The following is a 25,591-nucleotide window of genomic DNA, read 5'->3' as shown; positions in this document are numbered from 1 at the left end:
TGTCGCAGTGAGTCATATCCATTTGTCCCTCATAGAAGCAGTGATACACACACACATAAGGTCAGACACCTGCCTGCATGAACACACACAAAATGTCTGTTTTGATTGAGATTACTTCATACGCCTCAGTTATTCATGATGAAATGAAAAGAGCAATCAAAAACAGCATCAAAGTCAAGCTTATTGTGTTGACCTTGTTTGTCGAATAAATATGATTATATTAAAATCTGAATTTAATAAATCTTATGAATCGTTACTCTGACAATACCGTCTGAATTCTCACTGTGTTCTGGCTTTAGGATGGATGTAAAAAAAAAAAAAGTGAATGTGCTGGTTGATACATTTTCTTTCAATCCACAAACTGTAGATTCTTTTCTTTGCCACAGTAGCTCACATTGAAAAAAAAAAAAAAAAACGTAGCTATTTTTTGAGAAATGTCGCCACCCAGTGGAAGCTGAAAGCTGCTACAATCCAACAGACACTGCTGGAGCTTAAAAGCTTAATTCTATTATTTATCTTCTTTTATTTTCATTTCTTATTTGTATATTGTACATCAATCAGTTTGAATCTGAACATTGCTACACAAAGACAACTACCTTACTGTACACTGTGTTCTCCAAGACTGACAATAAGTAAACACTTATTGAGGACTCAGTTACTAGTAATGATTTTATTTGACTAAAATGATCTTAAGTTAAAAATACTTACACATACATTAGGAATATTCATACATATAATAACAGTAAATGACAACATTAGTATCCATACAAAAATACTTATCCATCACCTGATCCCTTCTCTTAATGTATTCTCACACTTCATCCTCTGTGGCTCCGATGGGACACGAGACTCCGGTGCCTTTGAGGCCGCAGAAGCCTTTAGGTACTTTCTTCAGGTACTGCTGGTGATAGTCCTCAGCGTAGTAGAACTGCTGCCCCTCCCGGACCTCTGTTGTGATGGGGCCGAAGCCTTTTTTATCCAACTCCTGGTGGTAAAAATACAAACATAAATGTGAAAAAAAAGTACTATACTGTTGTTAACTAATCGAAATAATAACCAAAACTAATTCTAACTAAATCGACAGGCAAGAAGGTTTCTCTAGAAATCGACACCCTGAGTGTAAATAAAGATGGATGACAGGATAGCTCCTCAAAAGTGAAGCCAAAGTGTCTTGATTGCCACCTGGTGGCTGGCTGCAGTACACGTCATAAACCCTGCCTCTTCTAAGTTAGTGGAAGGGACGTGGACCAAACTAAAAAGGAAGCGCATGTAAAAATTAAAATCTTCAGAGAAAATGTCTGTCATTTAGGTCTTATCACACTGAAGTTTGTTCAAGTGCTAATTATTCTAGTAAATTTACTTTAGTTTCGTTCGTTATTCAATGCCACACAAAACAGGGTAAACGTCATGATTGACAGCAAAGACTGACTTGCGATTGGTCGAACGGGTGTGTAGGCGGGACCACAGTACTATGGTTACATCCGTCGGTTGCTACTGGGCAGACTCATTTAACTGAATTTTTAGATAGTAGGAGGAAGTGGAGACGTGTCATCCATCTTTATATACAGTCTATGTTTTAAAGCATAAATATACACAAAGAATTTCCTGTGTAAGAGTTAATTCCACGTGGATCCTACTTTCTGTTTAAATCAGACGTAAACAAGTTAAAACTATTTTTCTATAAGTATAATTCGGTTTTATCTTTTAGTTGCAGCAAAGTGTTCCTGCAAACCGTTTCCGTCACCAAAGTCTTGGCAAGGATTCAGCTCTTCCTCCTCAGAATGAGCACAGCTTTTAAGTGGTGTATTCTGTAGAGTATTGGATGTGAACTTTCAATACCTATCACTAATACAGTAAAGAGTTTGTGCTCCTCAACTAGAAAGCAGGGTGATTGAGTGACAGAAGAAAGGAACATCTTTCTCTCTTTCTTCTGCAGTGCAGCTTGCCTCTGTGGCGCTCTCCGTGGGACGACGCATCAAAGCGTATCCGCTCTCTTTGAGAACTCCTGAAGACTCCTTCACACTTACACTTTTCTAAACATCCCGAGAGGAGGCTTCAAATGCACTTTAAAAAAAAAAAGAAGCACACATACACACAATAAACACCTCTGACAGATGTATCAAAGGTGTACCTGCTGTGCTGAGTGGTTCTTTCTATCTAATAATACAAGCGCTCAGCCTTCTGTAGATCAGTGCTCCAGAGAGCTGACGAAACAGCACATTGTAGGTGCACTGAGGACCGTCTGTGGGCAACAAGTAGCTTGCATGTAGCGCTCTGCACCTTAGATCAGCGCAGCACCGAGGAGCTCGGCTCTGCGGAGGCGTCGATTGGCAGGGTTCAGCGAGCACCGTGATACCGAAGCAAAATGTTCCTCAATCCAGGCTCAAACTGCTCTTATCAGACTTCAGCATACACACTGTCTCTCTGTGATACAGTCAGGGATGCTGTCGGGACAACTGTTCATCTTAAGGTGGGAGAACTGCAAAACTTTTTAGAAAATGTGTTGTTTGAGTTTGGTAGCTTGCTCATTTATGGTGGCTGGGACCAGGTTGTTTTCACAGAGGTTACAATGGATTCCATGCAGACAAATTTGTAAGGCAGGAAAGGTGTCTTAAAAGAAACATACACGAAAGACTTATTTTAATACAAAAGCAGTATAATCCACTTTTTTAAGCCCATCATTGTTAAGATGATCTATTTGCAGAAATATGGTGAATATGGCATTTACTTTTAATCCTTTGGCAAACTGAAGGAATGACTTTCAGCAGGCACATGTTCCAGGATAAAACTGCGATAATCAATAGTTTGACATGAACAATGGCTCAAATGATGTGAAATGTACAAGTTGTTACTTGTAGCGATGGGATGAACCCACAGAGAACTATAATGGCACTGAGTAGAGCACACACCTCCGCCAAGGCCCAGCAGTCCCCTTATGAAACCACTTTAAATTCTCTAGATCCAGATTTTTATTTATACCAGATTGGACACACTCAAATAATGGTCCCCTAAGTCATACATGTGTCTGACTTCTTTCATCAAGATCTATGAATTTTTCTCTGTATGAGAAAACTGGCCAATCTCACAATACACAGAAAATTGAGACAATAAATTCCTGGATTCCTTTCTTGACCCGAACCACATTCTTCCACCGAGTTTCGTGGTAACATTTCCAGTAGTTTTTGCGTAATCCTGCTGACTAACAGACAAACAAAGCAACAAACTCAGACAAAAACATCACCTCCTGGGCTGAAATATTCATGATCATACTTTGCAGATGTTAGCTCGTAGTTTTGGTTCCGTCAATCACAATGTTCCGGATTTGTTTCACTCTCATTGCTCTCGTACTTTTTTCCAGCAGCAAATTTTTTTCAGTAAAAAAGCTCTAATAAACCCACTATACAATACCTGCATCGGACTACACACAGACAAAGTAAGAGACTAGCTGGTATGGTGGAGAACTTCACAGTTAAAGAGCCAGATATCTCCTCCAGGACTTAGCTCAGTCTAAAGTGAGAAGGCAATAAAGTTGACTCCTTATTGATCAATATCTTCCATGTCAACACGACTAGCTGCTGTGCTGAAATGATCTCAACTCTACGGGATGACTCAATATTACGTTGACAGGTTGCTTTGCTGCCACCAAGTGGCCAATAAGTATCAAGACCGTCTAAAGAAAATGTATACTGTCCCTAGATGAGCCACAAATCAGATGAGTTTAGTCTCTTGGTATGAGACTGGATCAACGTGAGCCTTCGGTTCAGCTTCGTGCACCTTGTCAAAGTCTCTGAAACTTTACTGTACCACCATTCTTTTATTGCTTTAAACCAACTGGCTCAAAATCTCCCATTGGTATTAATGTGGGATAGAATCTAATTAATTTTGAATGTTTCACATCATTAAAGCAGCAACAGTGACCACTCATCTCCCGAGGAGTCACATCAATGTAACCTGTATCTGTTTTAGAAGATGTCTGTTTGAATACTTCTGTCAGGAATAAAAACCAGTATACTGAACCCTGAAAGTAGTCTAATTAAAAAATAATATTTCTAAATGTTAAGCCAATAAAATAACCTCCACGTTGTATCCTAATATCATTTAAAATCCGCCCAGGAGGATAATATTTCTAAAAAGGTCATAGAAAACGTATCAAGCACCTGAACTCAGTGTCCTCAATAGTAACCAGGTCTCACCAGTCATCTACTGTATTTGTTTGTCAACAGTCTGTTTATCTATTTGTTTTAAAATCTCCCAGTATTTGGATTTGAATTTCATTTTAAACAGATGAGCTGTTTCCTGCTGAAGTAACCAAGGAAAGTCACAGGGAAGGAACTTGTTTCATGAGCACGTCTCTCACTGATGCTGGAACTAAACAGAATAACCGAAGCACTGAAATTAATTATTTTGGCCAGAACTATTGTTTGCAGTCGGCACCTCCATTACCTGGAACTGTGTAGGATTTTTCTAAAAAGAAAAAGTGTCATGTCATTTTTAAGAGGAAGTACTGTCAGTGAGGGGCAGGAGGGTAATGTGTGATTTTGTCCACATGGAGGCAGTGTGGTACTAGGTGTGTGTGTGTGTGTGTACATGTTAGTGTGTGTGTGTGTTTGCTGGAGGTGATGCAGTGGAGTCAGTAAATCAAAGCTCCGCGCCCCACAGAGAGGCTGAGGCAGCAGCTGACCTCCAAGTCCTCAGTGGCTGCCGCTACAATGTGAGGGCTCTAATCTCCCTGCAGGAAGGACCCAACGTCCACGCACCGAAGTGCAGCACAAACGCAGCGCTCGCCACGCGCTGACATATTTACCTCTCAAATGCACAGAGTGTGTGTGAGTCAGAAAAACCAGTTTCCCCTGCTTATATCCAACAGCACTGTGGTATAAAACGCCCCACACACACATGCATGGAGACCAGTGCACCATGGCCTAATTAATCAGTCATCACCACCAAACCAGAGTACAGTGAAGCCTCCGGGGCACAGGGTGCTGCTTCATGTGAGGAGAACACTACGTCCAAGAAAAAGGTCTGCTGTTCCAAGCAAGCATTAAACCCCCACACCACTCCCTCGCCCGCTCTCCATCCAACCAACCCTCTACAGCAGTCACAACACGGCGGCCATTTTAGATCTATAAATCAGAATGCATGGCGTCACGCCACTGTGTATAACCTTATGTGGCTTTGCTTTCTCTCTTTCTCTCTCACTGCAGCAGCAGAGGAATGGAGGGAAGGATGTGGAGGGTAACAATGGCAAAGATGGAGGAAATTCGCAGAAGGGAAATAGACGTCATCAAGTTGAGCATTTTGATGCCGCTGATGATGACGTTCAAATTTGGGTATATGTATATGTGTGTGGGTGAGGAGGGAAACCAAGGGATACGTCATGTGGGAGTGTGTGTGTGTGTGTGTGTGTACGTACTGCTCAATTGTGGTGTCATAAAAAGCCGCCTGCAGGTCCCCACAATGTAGTAACATCATGGCTACATTGTAAGGTTAAGACATGGTTACTGGTTAAGGTAATGATTATAGTTAAGATTAAGAGTGGTCGTAATACTGAGTTAAATCTTGAGGGAATGAATTCAAGTCAATGCAATGTCCACTTAAGTGACTAAAACATGTTTGTATGTGTGTGTGTGTGTGTGTGTGTGTGTGTGTGTGTGTGTGTGTGTGTGTGTGTGTGTGTGTGTCCAGGGCTGCGCTCACTCAGCCCAGTCAGCCCTTCCTTTCTTCACGCCTGTCGGAAAGACTCCCCTGTCAAAGACATGGCTGAACGGGTGCATCTCTCTCCCTCTCCCTCTCTCCACCTTTCTGAATCTCTCCATCTCCCTCCATTGCTGATTCTCTCCCATTCTCTTTCTCTCTCTCTCTCTCTCTCTCTCTCCCCCATGTGAACACAGACCATCTATTCGTGCCACAAAGTCGTCCCTGCTATCCAGCCAAGCGAGAGAGAGCAAGAAAGAGAGAGAGAGAGAGAGAGAGAGAGAGAGAGAGAGAGAGAGAGAGAGAGAGAGAGAGAGAGAGAGCCCCCTCTTGCCATCGCCATCACCAGAGTCAGCCCCGGGACACAAATAGGACGTGACACCCTGAGAGAGGGTTGAGGTGGCGGTGGAGGAAGAAGAAAGGGGAGGAGAAGGAGGAGTAAAAAAAAAATGTACGCTCTCCTCTCTTCCTTTAACCCACTGTCTTGTTTCGCTCTCTTCGTCTTTTTTTTTTTCCAGTCGGAAGGCCCACGGCTTGAGTGGTGGGGAAGAGAGTTTGTGACACCCGATGACTCATGGCGGAGACATTTGAAAAGGGATGTGACCTCAATTCGGTGATTTATGTAATCACCCATTAATCCACTCCTGTTACTAGTGTATGGTTTATTACATCTTTTCACCTCTACCACTGCATTTCTTTTAATTTCTTTTAGTCGTCTCTGTCCTGATTTCAAATTTAAAATCAAATTTGCTTAACAGGCACAACAAGAATTTTGTACGAGTTGGAAAACTATTTTGTGCCAGATTAACAAAGCATCTAAAGGCAAATTCTTATATCTTTTACTTTGTTGAAGTTTCAATATCACTTTAAAAAATCTATTACAGTTGGTCTCGTTGATATCAGTATCAGAAATACTTTATTGATCCACAGTGGGAAAGTGGGTTTTTGTTAGTCGCTGCAGCCAGGAACAGAAATATATACAAACCAAGACAATAACAATAAATAGAAATATAAAACATAACTTGTCATTGGAAATTTTCTATTTCGAGTGTGGCTGAAGGCCTTCGTCACACGTTTTCCCTCCAATCCCCTGTGTTCCCTTTGCCGTAAAATGGAAGATCCTCTGTACGATGTAGGAGAAATGGTATAAAACCGCATAAAATGAAAATACGAAATCCTTAAAACTGTAGTTAAATAAAGCCTTTAGTTACTGTAACTCAGATTTTAAAGACAAAAGACATTAATGCAGAACGGCGATCGCTTTCGTTCTCCGCAGCCGCACAACAGAACAAGCATGCACACAAAAAAAAAGCCCTTCAACATCTTAAAAATGTAAAAACCCTAACGCCGGTACATAGAATGTGTCTGTGCCTGAAAACACATGAAATGGCCCCGACATGATACTTATCAACTAGTCCGCTGCGCCACGCTTGCCCTCAATGACCTCAGGGAGAGAGAGAGAGAGGGTGAAGGAGAAAGACGGACAGGGAGAGAAAAGAGGCACAGAGATGGTGCAGAGACACGCAGGGGAGAGAGGGAGCAAAGTGGAGGAGGAGAGGAGCATGGGAGATTGCAGAGAGAGTGATGGAATGAAAACAGTAGTGAAAGAGTGAAAAAACTAAACAAATAGAATAGTCAGAAAGAGAGAAAAGGGTGGTGATACGGTCGCTATGCTTCTTGTTGCTGTGAGGATCTATAAAATGCCCTACACGTGAAACAGCCATGTACATCACTATGACTGTGTGTGTGTGTGTGTGTGTGTGTGTGTGTGTGTGTGTGTGTGTGTGTGTGTGTGCGTGCTAAAGGATGTCTATTCCCTCCGCGTGTCTGTCTATGCACAGAGGATGAAGAGGTTTTTTTTTCATCTCTCTTTCTCTCTCTCAGCGCGGGTCAGGCATCCATTTTAGCTGGGCTCTAATCTTCAGCGAGCGCGCCTACATTTTGTGAGCGAGGAAGCCAACACTCCTACATTTTGAGAGGGAGAAGATGACGCACGCACTTCAGTCTCGGAGCGAGGCGGTGCGCGCTGCAATATTTTTTGTTTTTGATTTTTGTGTCTGTTCTTTTCCAGGGCAGACGACAAGTTGCTCAACATCTGCAGACGGAAGAAACGCAGAGATCAGTCAGAAACGCCTTTTAGCGATTCAAAAAAAAGTTATTTCAGAAAATTAAACCAGTAAGATTTTTCTATTACCGTCTTGTTTTGGTCTCGTTATCATCAATACGTTTTGCACATAATCAAAACTATTGAGATTTTCATGTAAAACCCAGACAGACTGGAAAATGTGAGAGCCGCGGAAGAGTTGGAGGAGCAAATCCGACTCTTGAACACTTTCCAAAACGAGAGACGAGAGCTTGTGTGACTTCGAGCCCGATTACAAAACCTGCTGATGCTGTGCCCCCTTTTAAATAAAACCCCAGGGCTTCTCCTCGAGACTTCTAGCCTCGAACGATTCCCCGTTTTTTTTCTCACACATCATCCAAACCCCTGCGTCCCCCCTCCATCCCCCTTTCAAGCTCATTAAGTTAGGATGCCTTATCAGAGGGCACACTCACCCCTCCAAGGCCCTACACACATGCATGTGTGACAGACACAATATTCAAGCTGGCTTGATAAAGCCTATTGTTCCACACACACACACACACACACACACCGAACCCCTGTTCTCCCGTTTTTCTCTCCAAACCCTAACCCATCTCTGACCCACCCCCACCCCGCACTCTCCTCCTAATCAACTCTTCCCATCCCTTCTCTTACCCTCCACTCACCCCCAGCTCTGGGGAGACACATTTTAGCAGAAAAAAAAGGGAGGGATGGAGGGAAAGAGAGAGTGAGAGAAGGGGCAGACGGAGGGAGAGAAAGAGAGATGCACTCCTCCTCTCTGCTCTGCTGCCACAGAGGCTCGGCTACAGAAGCCTTTGATGTTCTGCAAATTTCAAATTTCATTATAGAGAACTCCCTTCTCCTCTCCCCTGCTCCCTCTCCTCCCCCTCTCTGCTCTCGCGCTTAAACAAGCTTTTCTGCCTCACTCTCCCTCCGCCTCCCCCCTCCATCCCCCAACCTCCTCCTCCGAAGCTGAAGTTAAGAAACTGAAAGCCCTGCAGAAGAGACTCTTCGTTTGGGTTAATTATTCATTGGGCTGAGCGTGTATGTGCCAAATGTATGTCTGTGTGTGTGTGTGTGTGTGTGCTAAATGCGAGCGTGGCAGAGGGCTGGCATCGGGGCTGAATCTGGATTTCGTGACGACCGACGATCTCTGGTCATTTTAGGTCGCCTCCACCTTCTCCGCCCAATGCACTTCTCTTCCGATAAGAGAGCATCAGCCTTTTTGGGATGAAACTCACACATAACCTCACACGCACCAACGGACAGACATGCAAACCAAACCCCTGCTCCGTGGAGATGCCATTTTCAAGTCGGGCGTTCTTGAGACTCAGCATCAATGCGGCAAGGCAGCCATTTCAGGGCAGGAAGCTGCCATTTTGGTTCAGAGTGTGTCAGCCGCTTTGAGAAGATGCGTGTCCCAGTGGCCCTCAGATGAAACTGGGGTGCCACTGAAGTGGTTGACAGATCGGTGGTGTCAGCAGCGTTGGTGGGGAGGGAGAAGGAGGGAATAGTCGCAGTGTTGTTTCTCCTGTGGGTGTTTGTAAATGTGCGAGTGTCTGCTGCTGTTCCTGCTGTAATATTAACTCCATAAACCCTATAGGCTTGTTCTCTTAGTTGGGTTTTCACTCCGTTTGTTTACTAATGACAAAGTGATATCATGTTCAGAATAAGTTGGGCAACTCTGAAATGCTACTGACTCGTTCTTGGATATTTTTTAGGACATTTCATAAGAAACTCAAAACAAATACGTTTATATATGGCTGGAGGAGAATGTTAATGTTTCAGGAATAAAATTCTCCCCCAAAAATATTAAATGTATTAATATTAAGTGACTGATTCTGTGCACCTGTAAGAGGAGCCTATATATACATATGGTGAACCAGTATTTAAATGCCTCATTCCGCAGAGGAGAGTCTAACAAGGACTGAAACATTTGCACATTTTTCCATGTCTATACATCCCTGCTATGTGTGAAATGAAGACAACTGAAATCCAGACTAAAATCGGAGTATTTTTTTCTTCTGCCGTCCTCCTCTGCTTCGTTGTGACCAGAAAAGAAGATGAACAAAGGACAGTTTTTCAAGACGAAGCTCAACCCATCCCTTTCAATTCATATTCAGTGTAAAATAAAGCAAATGAAGTTAATTATTTTTCTTACCGTTGTTGTTTTACTTTTGTTTTTGAGAAAACAATCTCACCTCAAGGTCCATTTACTTGCTGATCCGGAAATTGAGACTTTGTGTCACATCGTCTCAAAAGTTAAGCTTGAAGTTCATTTAACTATTATTATGTTGTAATAATTATTAAAGGGAATCATTCTATACAATAATCAAAGAAGTTAGATTATTGTTTCCACGGTCAAGAAAGAAGCTAAAAGGTTGAGATTGTTTCATCAGCTCCTATTTTCAAGGTCAAGAAAGTTACTTATAATTATTTTTTTGTAATAAATACATTTCAACCTAACAGATTACAGTTGTGGTTTCACCTCTGAAACACAGGGAGGGTCTATTCCATGTGTGTGTTTGTGTGTGTGTGTGTGTGTGTGTGTGTGTGTGTGTGTGTGTGTGTGTGTGTGTGTGTGTGTGTGTGTGTGTGTGTGTGTGTGTGTGTGTGTGTGTGTGTGTGTGTGTGTGTGTGTGTGTGTGTGTGTGTGTGTGTGTGTGTGTGTGTGTGTGTGTGTGCGTCAGTTGATAGCCTGTCAGTCATGGGTCTCTGATCTGATTGCCTCCATTCTCTTTTGGTTTCTTTCTTCTCCTCCCCCACTTCCCCACCTTGCTGGTCCCAGCTGCAACTCCTATCTCACCTCTGACCCCAGCCCAAGGCCAAGGTTGGGAGGTTGTCGTCATAGCAACGTGGCAGCCCTGTGGCCCGTGACTGCTGACCCCCGGTGTCCTAAGTAACCATGACGATCATAATTTGCTCCCCTCTGCACCCCACAGCTTGTGTATGAATACCATTTAGAGAGTGAAGTGATGGAGGGATCAACGGATAGATGGACGGACAGATGGATGGAAAGAACAAAAGGGGGACGCGTGTGCCACTGAAAGGGAGATTTAGAAATGAGGTTTGATGACCTATCGACCCCTTTTTCCACTCTTTCAGTTTAAGAAAGGGGACAATGATTAGATGTAGGTGGGGATCAACTAAACAGAGGTGGCGTTGCTTAACTAAACAGTGTCCAACTCTGAGAGGTCGCCACTCCAGAGGCTTTTGTTTCTTATTCAAATAACTGGAGCAACTCCACATTATACAGCCTAATCCCACTTAACGGCCGAAAAAGATATATATATATATATATATATATTTTTAAGTATAGCAAAATCATGTTTAGTTCATGCTGATAATTTCCTAAACACAAACATCCATGGTTAAAAGTCATCTCTCAAAAGAAAAATGTTTTAGTCATTAATTATCGTTTCTTTTATCGTTTTCTTTTACCAGTACTTCTAATATCTTATATTCGACATGATTATATTCGTTGTCTTGGATTTCAAATGTTGTATTATAGTATTTGCTGTGGTTTGAGTTATTGTGCTTGGTGTCTTCGCTTGTTACCCGTTTTTCGCCTCTGACCGTTCAGCAGAAATACGCAAAAAAACAAACCTGGCGGAAAGATCGGACCAAGGCCAAGAAAGAACCCATTAAAGTTTGGGCGGATAAGGACAAAGTGGAGAACCAGGATTTTTTATAGCACATTTTATGACATTTTCACACATTTCCCAAGGTATAGTTAATTGATCTTGAAGAATACAAAATTCTGGCACATTTTATGGGAACTGATGTGTACAATATCGTGAAGATCCAAATAAAAATCTGGATCTAGTAAATTTAAATGTGGTTTAGTAAGGGGACTGCGGCGTCTTGGCAAAGGTTTGTGGGCCATTCTAGTTTTTGTCTACATATATAAAGTTATTATTAAATAGATACTACATTTACATCATGACTTACTACTCTAACAGCGACGTTGGCGTTTTATGCTATGTGTCAATACTAAATAACAAATTACAATAAATGCTCTGCCGCTACTGCTTTACTTTTCACATGGTTTGGTTTATATGTAACTCCCTGCTTGAGTAAATGTCATAAAGAAACCTTGTGGTGGGCTGTGTGGGTATTATACCTGCTGGAAGGCCACTTTGCTCTTCAATGCCAGCTCCAGTTGAGTGGGGCTGGATGTGTAAATAGCTGAACGATACTGAGAACCGTGGTCCCCCTGCTGCCTCATACCTGCATAAACACACACAGAGAGAAAATAAGGCTCCCCACAAATAAGCAGAAGTGCCACAACAACTGCATGAAAACGGTTTTCACAATCATGTCATCATCCTGCATCTTGAATTGATGAAGCTAAATGAATTCAGAGATCACAGCAGATTCGGGCTTTCATTAAGGAGGCCTGCGGTGTGTAGGTGTATGGGCTCACGTAGGTGGGCGCATTCTCTTCTGCGCTTTTGTCATCTATGTGGCACTGTCAGAATTTTCATCAGCTTTACATCAGTGTGTCTGGAGGAGGCCCAGGCCTAGTGTACCTTGGTGAGGACGCCTAAACAGCTGCCATCACTTCTATGCTTTTCAGATCCTACAATGCTGCGACAATAGCTGCTCTTGCATCCGCGGACCTCTCTCCATGGCAGCCTTTTCTCTGTCTTCATCTCTCACCAACTCTCCCACTCAGCCTTTATTTCTTTTTGTTATAGAGTGGCATCATTCTTTTCTTCGTCTATTCTAAATCTTTGTCTTTTTCAATCTTTGGCCCTCTGTTACGGGCTGGGGCCAGTGACACCAGTGTTTCTTTTTACAGTGTTGCCTTTCAGCCCAATTAAGCTGTTTTCAGAAATGCACTGAACTGGAGATCTTCCAGACCCCGTCTCCAGAGGGGCTGTATGTGTGAACGCAAATGTCATGATCCTCCGGACTTTCTGCAGACTTTCTCCAACCGGCCCCTGAGAACACAGCAAGAGATCCTCCACAGGATTCACCGCGAGCGAGATGATGACGTTTCTAACACGTGAAAGATGCAAACATTTTAAAAACAAACAGAAAATTAGCATCTCAGGATGAAAAAACGGTGTCATACATGTAGAAGACACCGATGAAGACGTCAAGAGAGCTTCTGGTGATAAGCGGCTGAGTTCATCTAAACAACAGACCTCCACCTCTTTCCTGCCACGATCACTGAAGTGGCTCAAATGTTGTCTGCTGGTCAGTGATTTCCAAACAAGGTGCAAAGATCCAAAGAAAGAAATATCAGAGGAGACAACAATTAAAGGCCTGATTCTGCATGTAAATCCGTTTACATGCAGCTTATTTGCCAAATAACAGTTTCTGCATTTGTGTCGTTTTATAGTGTCCATTTTTCCATTCTTGTATTTTCTATTTGCTCTTTTGGCCACTTGTGGGTAGCAAAACAAGCTGTAAACACAACAACATGTATTCTCACCGTACAAAGCCAATATGCGAACATGTTGGCAAACAGTTGCCTATTTACACATCAGACACTCATCCACATTAGCATTCGTTTGGAGCTGAGTTTGTCTCTTATCCGATACATAAGAGTCCAACATTCACTTTCCTTTTTAGCTCTATTTTGCTCTCCACCAACCCCTGAGGGAGATTTCTGGCCTCTTAGCTGCTAAATTCTCCACCATGTTCTGCAGAAAACTGCTGACATTGTCCATCTGAGGTTTGCTTGGCAGGTTGTGCACAGGGAGGTTGTGTGAGTTTCCTCTGCTGAACTGAGCAGAAGGCTGGGGCTGAAAATGAGGATGATGAAGGTGGTGAGCCTGAAGAGTAACGTTGATGGCTGTAAAACCAAAACACAATCTGCTAAAAGACACAAAAATCTAAAAAGACACTTCAGGGTGGATATTTGATCTGATCTGAATAAAAAGAGCAGCTTTAAACTAATTAAACAATCCATCTCTGTACTGGATAGTCTGAGTGATGAAATAATGTTTTGCACTTCAGCAGGTGTAAATATGTCAGGTCTACTGAGGGCTGAGACGAGATCCTGAGATACGTATACATTTGAACCAATCATACTTCAGTGGCCTCTTGCCAAATCTGCTGTGTTGTTTCCCCACAGTTTCTTTTAGGAGATAAGGTCTGTGGGCAATTAAACTTTTCAATGTTTTCATTTTGTCAAACAACATACAGCAAGTTAATATCTCATATGCATGGGAGAAAGCAGCCAAAAGACGCGGACACCTCCCTGACACTGTGATCTGCAGGTCTTGTTCTCTTTAGATTAAATGTTACCTTACATCATGGAGCGTCACAACCTTTCTGTGACACTGTCTATTCAGATATATTGGCTGTAAGTATTCATCTGGTCCTCGTTCACACAGACATCACCTCCTCTACGACACACACCGAATAAACTCCCTATTACTAATGCTGCTGCCTCACAGAATTAGCTTCTGTGAAATTGTCTTCAACCATATTAAAAATGTGACTCAAACGTGTGTTGTGGAGATTACCGTGCAGAGCAAAATGTGGGCAAATCATCAGGTTCTCTTCTGTAAACATAAACTTTCCTTTTAATATCTTTGCGAAAAATATATGAAATAATATATTTGAAATTTGAAATGTTCAATAGCAGCCCTAAAACATAATGGAGGCTGTGTATAACTCAGGGGTCGCAGCCTTTGGGGGACTCTCCAAAGGTCTATACCACAGCTTTGTAGGCCACGTACAGTAGACCTAGTAGATCTACGGTGGATTTCCTATAAGCGTCACCAGCTTGTCCCTCTTTACCATAGCGACATTAGCTAATTTGAGCGGCTGCACTTACTGGATTACTTACTGGAGGGGCGGCTGTGGCTCAGGGGGGTTGAGCAGTCGAGCAGCCGAAGCTTCCTTGGGCAAGATGCTGAACCCTGCCCCCAAAAAGGTCCCTCATAGATGTTGAATGCACTAATTGTAAGTCGCTTTGGATAAAAGCTAAATGACATGAAATGTAATTCAGCGTACTCGGCCACCCACATAGCTAGATTGTTAGCTTAGTCACCGGCATGCAATCCTGGGATAGGTTGGCCCAAGAAGGATCAACCCGTTGGATCCTTGATTCCTTAAGAACGGAAGGACGCATTTTTACACCAGGACGCATTTTTACGCCTTGTTTGAAGGAGCCTTCGATATGGGACAAGTCGTGGTGCTCTGACGCAATCAGTCTTCAAATGCAGGGACATTTAACACGAGAAAGACTGTGTGCCTCCCACTTTGCGGAAATTTCAGATTCCCTCATCAGTTTCCAGGTACCAAGTCACTGTAGTACTGAACAAACTTTGACCTGGTATTTCTGCTATATAGAAAGATGGGAAATAACTAAAACTGTTGATTTATCAGGAGGGCGGCGTGAATGAGTTTACCAAATTTCATGACAATTCATCATGTAGTTGTTGAGATATTTCAGTCTGGATCAAACCGATGACCTGATTTCATATTGTACTATGTTGTTACCATAAATTCACCAATTTGATTTATTTAAATATTTTTCTTGATTAATGTCACATCTATTCTTTCTCTCATTTTTCTCCCTCCATCTCTGCATCCATCTCTACCTTCACCCTCTTTCTCTGGATGTCAGCCATCTTGCTCCCGGCGCTGTTGTTCAGTGACGAGGCTAATGGTGGCCCCTTCATCAAAGGCCACCGAGACACTCTGTCATTGGCTGCCCACCAGAGCCTTTAATCTGATTGGCTGGCTGGCAGGGGTCTTGTGGCTTTACTGTTCCCTATGACCTTCCCTTCTGACCCTGAGGTTCTGACCAACACACACCCACACACACGCACACACACAAACACACACTGACATGAACAAGATTATGTACGTTGAAATTATGCATAATAATTAAAAGAAGGCAACCTGTCATTTATCATCAAACTAATGGTTTGAATGCTTTAATTTCATGAGAGCTGAACAATTCCTTTTTCTCCCTCGCAAAAAAAGGTACAGCTTTAATATCTAAAATATAAAAACGTGAAGTCAGGGAAGGCTTTTCATCTCAAAGAAATGCTTGAAGATAAGGAATATCAGAGAAAAGTCAGGAGACTAAAAAACCCTCGAGTTGTAACAGTTGTTTCTGACACAAAGACAATTAAGATTAATCTCGTCTTCAGAGCTGCCTCCGCCATCAGAAGAATAACTCGTTATTTCCTAATCAAAATATTAACACTATCCCAAACATCAGCCTGGCTTTTGATTTTATTATACCAACCCTGAATCCATCCCCACAAGCGTTCAGTCCTCAAAGAACTACAACAGCAACAATACCACCCCCCCAAAAAAACACTCCGCTTCTTTGCTCCCGCCGCCATCTCTCTCCATTTTTAACAGCCCCCTTCGTTATTTTCTCCATCCATCAAAGGCGGCAGTAATTATTAATGAGAGCCTCCCTGTTCTCTCTGCATTATGCATGAGAGCCTTGCCTCTGAAAGCAGAGGGTAATGGGGGGTGGACAAAAGGGGAGGGGCCACGGGTCACACACATGCACACTCGACGCGCGCACACACGCCGCCTCTCGGGGGTCACTGACCTACACCCACAAAAGCCAAAAATATTTATTAATTGCTCCACCCCTAAGTCCAGGAAATTTAAAAGTCAACACAATTAGAAGACAAAAATCAGACAAGGTGGGAGGATTGAAGTGAGGACTCCCTCCTTTAAATGTGCATTTCTTCAGCGTTCACCCTCGCACGAGAATAAAAATGGCTCCGCTCAGCTCGTGACGGCACTGTTGGGGATAAAAGCCAGCTACTTCATCTAATTCCAACTTAAACCTTCCCTCCTTCTTACTGAAATTCGTCCTCATTCCGTTGTCTTTTCTGGCTCTCTCCTTTACCCATCCCCTCACTGATGTCCTTCCAACATCCATCCCATGTGTATATCGATTTGTGTGCTTGAAGATTGGTGAAAGGAAGCAGGGTGGGCTTAGTCGGACTTTTCAGTTGGAGGCTAAAAAAGGAAATTAAACTGGACAGGACGGAAGAGAGAAGAAAGAGACGGAGGAAGAAATGACAGGCCGAGAAAAAAGTGAGGGGACTCTACCAATATGTGTCGTACTTCTACTTGTCCCTTTCTTCCGGGCCCTGAACCTGACCGGGCCTCCTCTCCTGTCTTTTACACAATGATCTGTAAGTAAGAGTAAGAGCTGAGATTAGCCCAACCTCTCCACCTCTGAAGGTAATGTCCCTCCTGCAGCTCTCTCACTCCCTCTGCATTTCAGGAAGAGCAGTCAGTGCATCAAATACATGTAGAACAAGAGGAGATTGCAAATGAGGCACAAAAAAAAAGAAATTAATTACGGCAACGAACTAATAAACATTTCAAGATATTGTCAGTGTCTGCAATTAAGAAAATGTTTCTGCATAATTGGTGACTTTTTTGCATCCTTCTGAGCGCAGAGGGAAAAAAAAACATATGAAGTGAATTTGGAATTACTGCACTTGGCAGCGCGTACCAATTAGACTGCGGCAGAGTGAGCGCTAATGAAACAATCTAATGTAGTTTCTTTTCTCTTTTACCTCCCACTGACTCCAACTCCCTGCACTGTCATTCAATGTAATATCCACCTCACTTCAGGCCGAGGAGGCAAAAACCCTGCCCTTTTTTTAAGCACATCGACAAAAATCAACACTGACCAGCGACCGTCGTTTCTACCGTTCTGTCACCAAAGTACACCGTGTGTGTGTGCGTGCGTGATAACACTCAGCGTTGTGCTGTGCCCTGCGGTCCCGTTACAACTGTGTGCGTGCCAGCAGAGCGCTCTCCTCCTCTCCTCTCTCAGCTGCTATTTTTGCCCTGTTCTTATGTAAGCTGCTCCTGACGGGCTGGAGACAGAGGCAGAGTACGGGAGCTGGGATGGTGAGAGCATCCCCAGCAGATACACACACACACACACACAATCTGCACGTGCAAACACATACATACACAATCATATATGCACTGTATGTTTGTTATGCATGTATAGGGGATTGAATACGTGACATATGCAAGAGCAAAACAGAGAGCGATGCTCTGCTGGCTGTCAGATGGTGACACTACTCACACTGAGGCAACCTTAAACCAATAGCAGAACTGCGTTTGCCTCAGCCATGGTGCTGTGCATGTGTGCGTATGTGACTCTACATGCACATCGTGTAGATAACTGCAGTAACGACTGTCATCTCGTTTTTTTTTTGTTTCTCTAGTGGAGCAGTGCTCTCTAACATGATCACTTCATGGTCCTGGACATGTTGTCAGAGCTGGGACTCTGGTCCTTGTACCGTTTATTTTTAGCTGCGTCTAAATCTGACAAGTGGAGCTTGTTCGACTGTATTAGCCGAATCAGCCGGATGAGAGGATGAATTGAATTTTATTTAAAACTATGATATGATTTTTGACAATAAAAAAAGAAAAGAAAGTTAACATAAGACAGTTTTCTGGTCAGCAGGTCCAGCAAATGCTACAAATATTAAACATTAAATAACATGGTTGCTCTGTCACATTTGTATCTTAGCCTTCGATCACTGTCACTATTAACACGCAGCTTTGGGAAGAAAATAAAATCTTTATCAAAATTACATTTTTCTATTTACATCTTTAAAACATTTTCAAAATAAACAATTATCCTGTTGTCATTGCTCCATATTTAATGGCAATAATATTATTTTAACAAGGACTAACTCTATGATTTTATGTTTGAAGTGAAGAGACAGCTTCACTCCCCTGCAGGGAATATTTGTAAGAAAATATTGATTTTTCCAAAGCTGCACATCTCATTTTAGAACAAAAATGTTTTAGTACATTTTCTTATTTCCCAATCCTCAAATGACTTTTTTTAATCATTTGAAATTAAGACAGTCAATGTTTTAGCTCTGTGTGTGTCAGTGTGTTGCATGAGACAATGTTTTATTTATCATATTTATCATGCATCTATTAATCATATATTTATCATATGTATTAATTATAAACACCACTGATGCTGATTTCACTGTCTAAAACCAAAAATCAAAGCGTTTTCTGAAGTTTTTCAGGATATTAGTTTTTTGGTCTCTCTTCCTTATCATTTCATCTTTCTCCCCCTCCTTTCATTTGCCGTTTTATTTATCCCGTATTGGTTCTTATATGTGAGAGTTGATTTCCATGCAAGGTTAACAAGCAAATATAACAATATAACAATTGTGTCTCACAAACACTAGACAACTTATAAAAAACCACAAGTTACAAAACTTATAACCTCAACATAATCAAATGGACTAACATCTCCACCCCCCACGCTGTGCACACACGTGCCGCAATCTCCATAAATTAGGGCTGTCAGCGCGTGTGAGGGTGTAATAAATGACACCTGGTAATGAGCACGCCATTCTCCGCCAACCAGGGGAGATGGAAGAGGTTGGGTGGGTTAGAAGTGTGGGGGGTGGCGGAGGTCACAGGTCAGAGGTCAAGGTCAGATCCTATGGGGTTTGCCTTTTAGATAGAAGGGAGACCCCTAAATTATGGGATGGGGTGACACAGGGAGGACGTGGGGGGTACCCCAACAGGGAATTGGCGTGTGTCGCCGCCAGCTGGGCTGAAGATATTATATAAATGGAATATTCATGCTAATTTTGATTGTCAGAAAATAACGGCCGCCAGCGTGACTTAGCACATCCATCACTGCTTCATATATATGTCTAATCCCCATCCATGGTAAGTGTGTGATATGTGATAAGACACATTTTCACTTATCATAAGCTATTTTCATACTCTAACAAAGATTCGATATTTTAAGCAGCAACTACACAAAACAGCTTACAAATATACGAATAAATAAAGAAAAGAAAATCGTGAATTAATAAAAAAGGCCACAATCATTTTGAATAGCATTTACCTGCTTCACAGATCTGTTATACACCTCTTTTCTACTGCGTGACTCCAACATGTACCTGCAAGGGTGAGCGTGCACGTACGTGGGGACGCTATCAAACGCAGACAGCCGCGTCGGCCATCTTAGCTGTGCATTTCGTGTTTCTGTGTCTATGCCTGTTTACTGACGCAGCATCAGCAGCCCGAGCCATAAATACTGCATGGCCTCAAAAAGGATGGAGGGAACAAGGGAAGAGGAAGGAAAGGAGGAGGAAAAAAGCAACGAGGAGGAAACAAAGGGGAGGGGGCTCGGTTGTTAAGATGAAGGGCAGCGGGGAGGGGGTGGAGGGGAACGGAGGAAAAGGGGTGGGGGGTGACTAAGAGATAAAAGAGGAGTGAGTGGATGCGAGTGTGTTTGTGTGATGAGCGGATGGCCTCGGGGAGCAGTCAACTCCGAGCTGCGGTGCGGATGTGCTGACGGGCTCCGGGCCAGTTGCTCACTCGCTTGCCCCTCCGCTCAGCTCACTGCGAAGGAGAAAGAGGGGTGAGGCTGGGGGAGGGGGGTGGACAGGTGAAGCGAGTGAGGTGGGGGGGGGTTGGGGAGACAGGAGTTGGAATTTGAAAAAAACTTAATGGGGGTATGAAATCAAGAACGGGGCAGAAAGGAAGCGAAAGAAATCATTAAAGAAGACGTACGGCCGTGATCGTGTGCTTGTATGGGTTGAGGGAAAAAGTAGGAATGGTGACTAGGGGGGAGTACAAATAAATTCGAGGGGTGAGAAGACAGGTTGGCCGGGTTGGGAAGAGGTTAGATCAGGCGTTTCTGTCCTCCACTGGGAGTAAAGGGGACATGAGATTCAGGGAGTGAAACGGGGCCTACGGACTTCTGCAAGGAAGTGATCAAACTGACATGCCATTGGTGCAGCTGTGTGCACCCCCTGCATGCATGGTACGTGTGTGTGTGTGTTGTGCCCATTCGCCTGCATGCACAAATGGAGTAAAGCTGTCTATGAGCAGACATAATGAGCATTTGTGCATAATGTGAAGTGAACAGTATGCTTGCCTACGAAAACTGTGTGGGCAATAGATCTGCAGTGTGCGAAAGAGCGCAACGTGTTTGCGTCTCCACTGTGATCATTCTTAACGCATCAAATCAATGTTTTCAGCCAACATGACGAAAGACAACGGCTGTTAGCTTCCGACATGTGGGTGTCACTTCGACTGTGCAGAGTTTGGTCTGTGCTTCGGTGCCTCTGTGCACACTCCCATGAGAAAGTTGTGTTACCGAAGAGTTGTCATAATGCAGACATAAGAAACTTATAATATGGGAGCGTGTTGAATCAGGGGTCTTTATGCAACATCCCAGGGAAGCCAGCAGATTGAGACTAGTGTTGCTGAATATGGAAAGAGGGCACACAGCAAAGGCTGCTGGGAGTTTGTGATTGGCTGCTAATGTTGCTATCCAGGCCGGGATTGGTGGAGCTGACGCAGCCCGACATCACGTTGTCGGGACTAAACCCTTTTGAACTGAGGCAAAGCAGGGAGGCACAGATCTCAAAACACATATACACACACACACACACATATGTGCATAGACACACTCGCAGATACACATCCACATTAAAGGAAGTATTGCATGCATCTGAATATGTATATACATGATAGTTCTACAGGCACTCCATGAGAGTATATATGAAGCAGGATGCGCTCCGTGTTGATACGTGTCAGGAGAAAAACAGACTTCATAATGTTCCCGGGCGCATCTCCATATACGATGATCTCTGGTGAATCTGCGCAGTTAAAAGGGAAACGAGCGAACTTCCTTAATTTATCCATTCTCTTTTAAGCCCAGCTCTAAGGTGGACAGAATAAATTGGAGCTTAAGCATGCGTGAAGGCACAGCCAGCGGGCCCCTTTCCACCTCTCCACACCACATTTGTCAAATCAGAGGAATTTCTGCAAGACATGAACCCAGAATCGGAGAGGAGAGAAGTGGCGGAGATGAACACATCCAGACGGGGTGAATTGCATGTTTAAGTTTGCATTTCGAAATAGGTCACCTGGTCTAAACTGTGACAAAAAGACAAAACTTCATAGACAATAAGCTGCACGCTATTAATAAAACATGAGATGAGACAAGGCGGTGAGACAGGGGAAATGCATGACTACTCTTTTGGCCTCATTGCCCTGTGGCGTGTCGGCTCAACTCTGCCTGTGCCTTTGCCCATAGTAAGATGTGTCTCTGCCCCTCGGCTACGGAGAAGAGCCGAAGAATCTCTCCCGATCGACATTCTTGTGGATCTCGGACGAGCCTCAATACTCAATCGATTTCTTCCTTCCCTTTGCCTCCTGCTGTAAATCCACCTCTACAGTAGCCGAAGAGGATGAGTGAAAATGTGAGGTACGTACGATGTATTTAACTGGGGAGTCAAAATGGCTGACGTTTCGGAGTAATCGGGTCACACGGTGTTCGAGAGCAGCGATCATGACAGATGTAAAAGAGATGATAGAACTGACATGGGCAGAAATGAGGGTGCATGCATGTGCGTGCGCGAGCCTGTTTTAAAGGTCTGGCTAATAAATCTTTGATCCATCTCTTCCCAACTTGTCAGGCCCCTCCCTCACTTTTTGATATGAGTGAGCAGAGTACATCTTTGCCTGTCATTTCTCTCACACACATGGACACACACCGTACCACTGCATTAATGTTCTTACATCACCTCCTCCAGTGAGCAGAGAAAACAAGAGACTTGAAGAGAGGGAGAGACGGCTTTTTGGGGGTTTGGGGTAAATGTCACGCACACTTTGTAGCGTATATGTAAAGGTGGAATGTGGTTCAGAACCAGACAAGTGACCAAATATTTATCATGTGAATGAATTAGGCACCGTCGCTGCAAAGTTTCCTGTGATTGACAATTTCAGAACTGTCGTCTGGGGAATAAACCCACCAATGAAACACAGGGAGTGCACTAAAACAAATATTCATTCATTATTATTCGACCCAGAAAAGAAGAAATGTAATATAATGAGTGAAACAGACATCAACCTCACACGTGATGTGAATACCTGGTTCTCGTTGGATGAAGTACTTGCTATTCACATGCGGTAACACAGAAAGGGGATTTTTTTTTGCAGTTGGGGTTTGAACATGCAACACACTGGTGTGTTCTCTCTATGGATGGCTGGATCTCAGACACATTAACACTGTCTGGCGTTGACTTACACCCATGAGACCCCCCCCCTACCACAACGCACACGCAGGCACACGTCTGGGCATCATCCTTCTGCTCTAATACACCCCGTGCCCCTCGGGATCAGTCTTATTTGAGGGCAACGTTTGCATGAGTGTGTGTGTTGCTACCTTGTGTAGGATTGTGGTTCTCCCAAAAGCGTTTAAGCAGCTCTTCAAGGCTGATGTCTTCAGGGGAGAAGACCACCCTCACCACCTCAGTGTGAACCGTTAGACCTGAAGAAGAAACCAAAAACGTGGATTAATACAAATCAAGTTATCTAATGCTTTTCGCCCAAATTTCACTCACAAATGTTGACCAAAATCAACATGTATGGAAATTCATTGAGATCATGGGTAGGAGACATTCAGGGTGAACCCACACGCAGCTATGCTACTGCTTATGGCACAATGGGAGAGAAAGAAGAGAGGAGGCACAGTTAAGGTTGGAGCTTATGGTGGAGGTTGCGGAAAAGGACACGCACACACACACACACACTTGCGCCTGTCTGCAGCTGCCAGGACCCCAAAGCTTCAACAAGCTGCCAGCAGGCATTCTCAAACTAGGGGCTTCTTATGTCTCACATGTAGTGTAGTTGCATACACACACAAACCACTGAACGCATCGCACACCTCAGCCCAACATAGTTTAGCTGTATGTAAATACAAAGGTGTTAGCTTAGCGTTGTATCAATAAGAGCAATTCCCCTTCATTTGTTCACACATTGCACAGACACGTGCGCAGGTGTACTCACACTCACACTCACACTCACACACACACCATTTACACAAAAGCATGCCCACACAGAGAGATGCATCAGGTGCATCCCAGACAATAGGAGAACGCCTGTCAAATTCATGCATCTGGCCTGAGACCCACTCTCTGTCTCGAATGAAACTCGGCACAACAAGAGGATCATCCTGTGCCAAATGATCATCGAAGACTTCACCTGTTTAAACGGCTGTTATTTACCTACATAAAGAACATACACCCATTTCAGTAGATATTTGCCGTGACCTTGAGTAGAGTGAATACTGAGTTTTTGCTGGAACTGTTCACATTTTTAGGGCTGAAACGGTGACTACAGGAAACAATGGTCGCATTCAAAACACAAAAAGGTCAATTTTTAATCAAAACCACGTTTGAATTCTGCCCTTTGAGAAACTAAACAGTCCCCAGCATCACCCAGAGTTATCAACAGTCTCGTAGAGGAGAGGTTCTCAATATTTCTCAGCCAAGGACCCCCAACAGGATAGAAAATATTCCCAGCATGTCTCTTGGAATAAAATGACATGACCCATTAATTTACTCTTCTACTTAAGTTATGTGAAATAGAAAAAAATTCTTGGAAAGATATTAGTCATGTATTAAAAATATTTTCAGCATGTCACATATCATTTCAATGGACGAATCTGGAAATGTTTAATGGACCCATTGGCAGTGTGCCGAGAACACTTTGAATGCAAGGCAAGATCATTTTTAACTCGATGCATGATGTGGGGACTTTGGACTCTGAAATCAAGATTTGTCAGCCCAACTTGAAAATGGCTCCTCAACACTACACACTGTTCTGTTGCTGCATGTGTTTTTTCATCAGACTCTATATTCACCCACTGCATATGATAACACAGTACATAGTTTAACCATCCAAATTATTGGTATTTCAGCAGAAGAAACATTATAGACAACTGTGTACTGAGCTCATCGCAATTCATTTGGCCATTAAAATCACGGTTTGAAATACCGTTTCATCTTTAATACATAGGATGTCTCTCACCATATGGGGCTGCATGCATGTTGCGTGGGTTGTATGTTAACAATCGTGGCACAGGAAATTCAGTAAGAACAGTCGCAAGCAGAGAAAACAGAAAATTCGAATGAAATAGCCGTCAAGACCTGTTGGAAAAACAAGGTGAATATGCACCATGATGTTTCTCACTCGTCCCATCTGAAGGGGGTGAAAGTGCTGCAGACCAGCACCACTGAAGCTGCTACTGATTCAATGTTTTGCTCAAGGACACTTCAGCAGGGTGAATGGCCTTCTGGGTGACGACCTCCCTCCCAAATCAACACGCCACCATGTTGCCCTTTTTTCGTTTAATTATTCAAAAACAGTCAAATGGGACTTCATGAAGTTAAATTTGACTTTACTTTACGTGCTGCCATTAGATGAGCCTGGCTTCACTGACAAAAGACCAGACGGATATAACAAGGGTGTCCTCACCAAAAAGCAATACTGGACTCTTCCAATACTTACTATGATCTACGTTAACATCGTCCTGACACGCAACAGTTGTGAGGTGATTATTGTCGTCTCTAAAGCTGGATTTATACTTCTGTGTTAAGGTGTTACGACGTACCTATTGCAACTACACGCAGAGGCTCTGGAGCTACGCTGTCACGGACATGTGGCTCGTCAAAATTGTAATCACATGCTACCGAGATAAAATGTGGGGACTGCATGAATTGTGACTTGCCTGTGTTTCCTCCTGCGAGTTTATGATGCCGTTAGCGACGGATGAGAGTGAAAAAGTAAACAGACACGTGGAACACACCCATACACACAGTTACCGAGGAGAGTGTAATTAAAGCACTATACGGCTCAATAATGTATGATACACCAGTTTAATGTGAAATCAAAGTGTGAAATACAACATTGAAATATGAATCTAAACCTGCACCAAAAGGTATCTACAGCAGAACTTTGTCATTGTTATATTATTGTGAAACT

At 43.2% G+C, this 25,591-nt stretch overlaps 1 protein-coding gene across 2 annotated transcripts in view; it reads right to left on the bottom strand.

Moving 5' to 3' along the window:
* Nucleotides 1-499: 499 nt before the first annotated feature.
* Nucleotides 500-25,591, bottom strand: part of si:ch1073-358c10.1 (mitochondrial peptide methionine sulfoxide reductase) — a 34,982-nt gene continuing 9,890 nt past the window's right edge. For both annotated transcript variants that reach the window (XM_035168860.2, XM_047341543.1), the window contains exons 4-6: nucleotides 22,992-23,096; nucleotides 11,922-12,028; nucleotides 500-985 (exon numbers count right to left, since the gene is read on the bottom strand). In XM_035168860.2, coding sequence (XP_035024751.1) covers nucleotides 812-985; nucleotides 11,922-12,028; nucleotides 22,992-23,096 — 386 coding nt within the window. In that variant the 3' untranslated portion in view covers nucleotides 500-811. The remainder of the gene's footprint in view (nucleotides 986-11,921; nucleotides 12,029-22,991; nucleotides 23,097-25,591) is intronic.

The sequence above is a fragment of the Hippoglossus stenolepis genome, chromosome 10, assembly GCF_022539355.2.
Source record: "Hippoglossus stenolepis isolate QCI-W04-F060 chromosome 10, HSTE1.2, whole genome shotgun sequence".
In the NCBI taxonomy this organism is placed as follows: domain Eukaryota; kingdom Metazoa; phylum Chordata; class Actinopteri; order Pleuronectiformes; family Pleuronectidae; genus Hippoglossus; species Hippoglossus stenolepis.
Note: the sequence above shows the minus strand (reverse complement) of the source record. Positions and strands in the feature narration are given on the sequence as shown.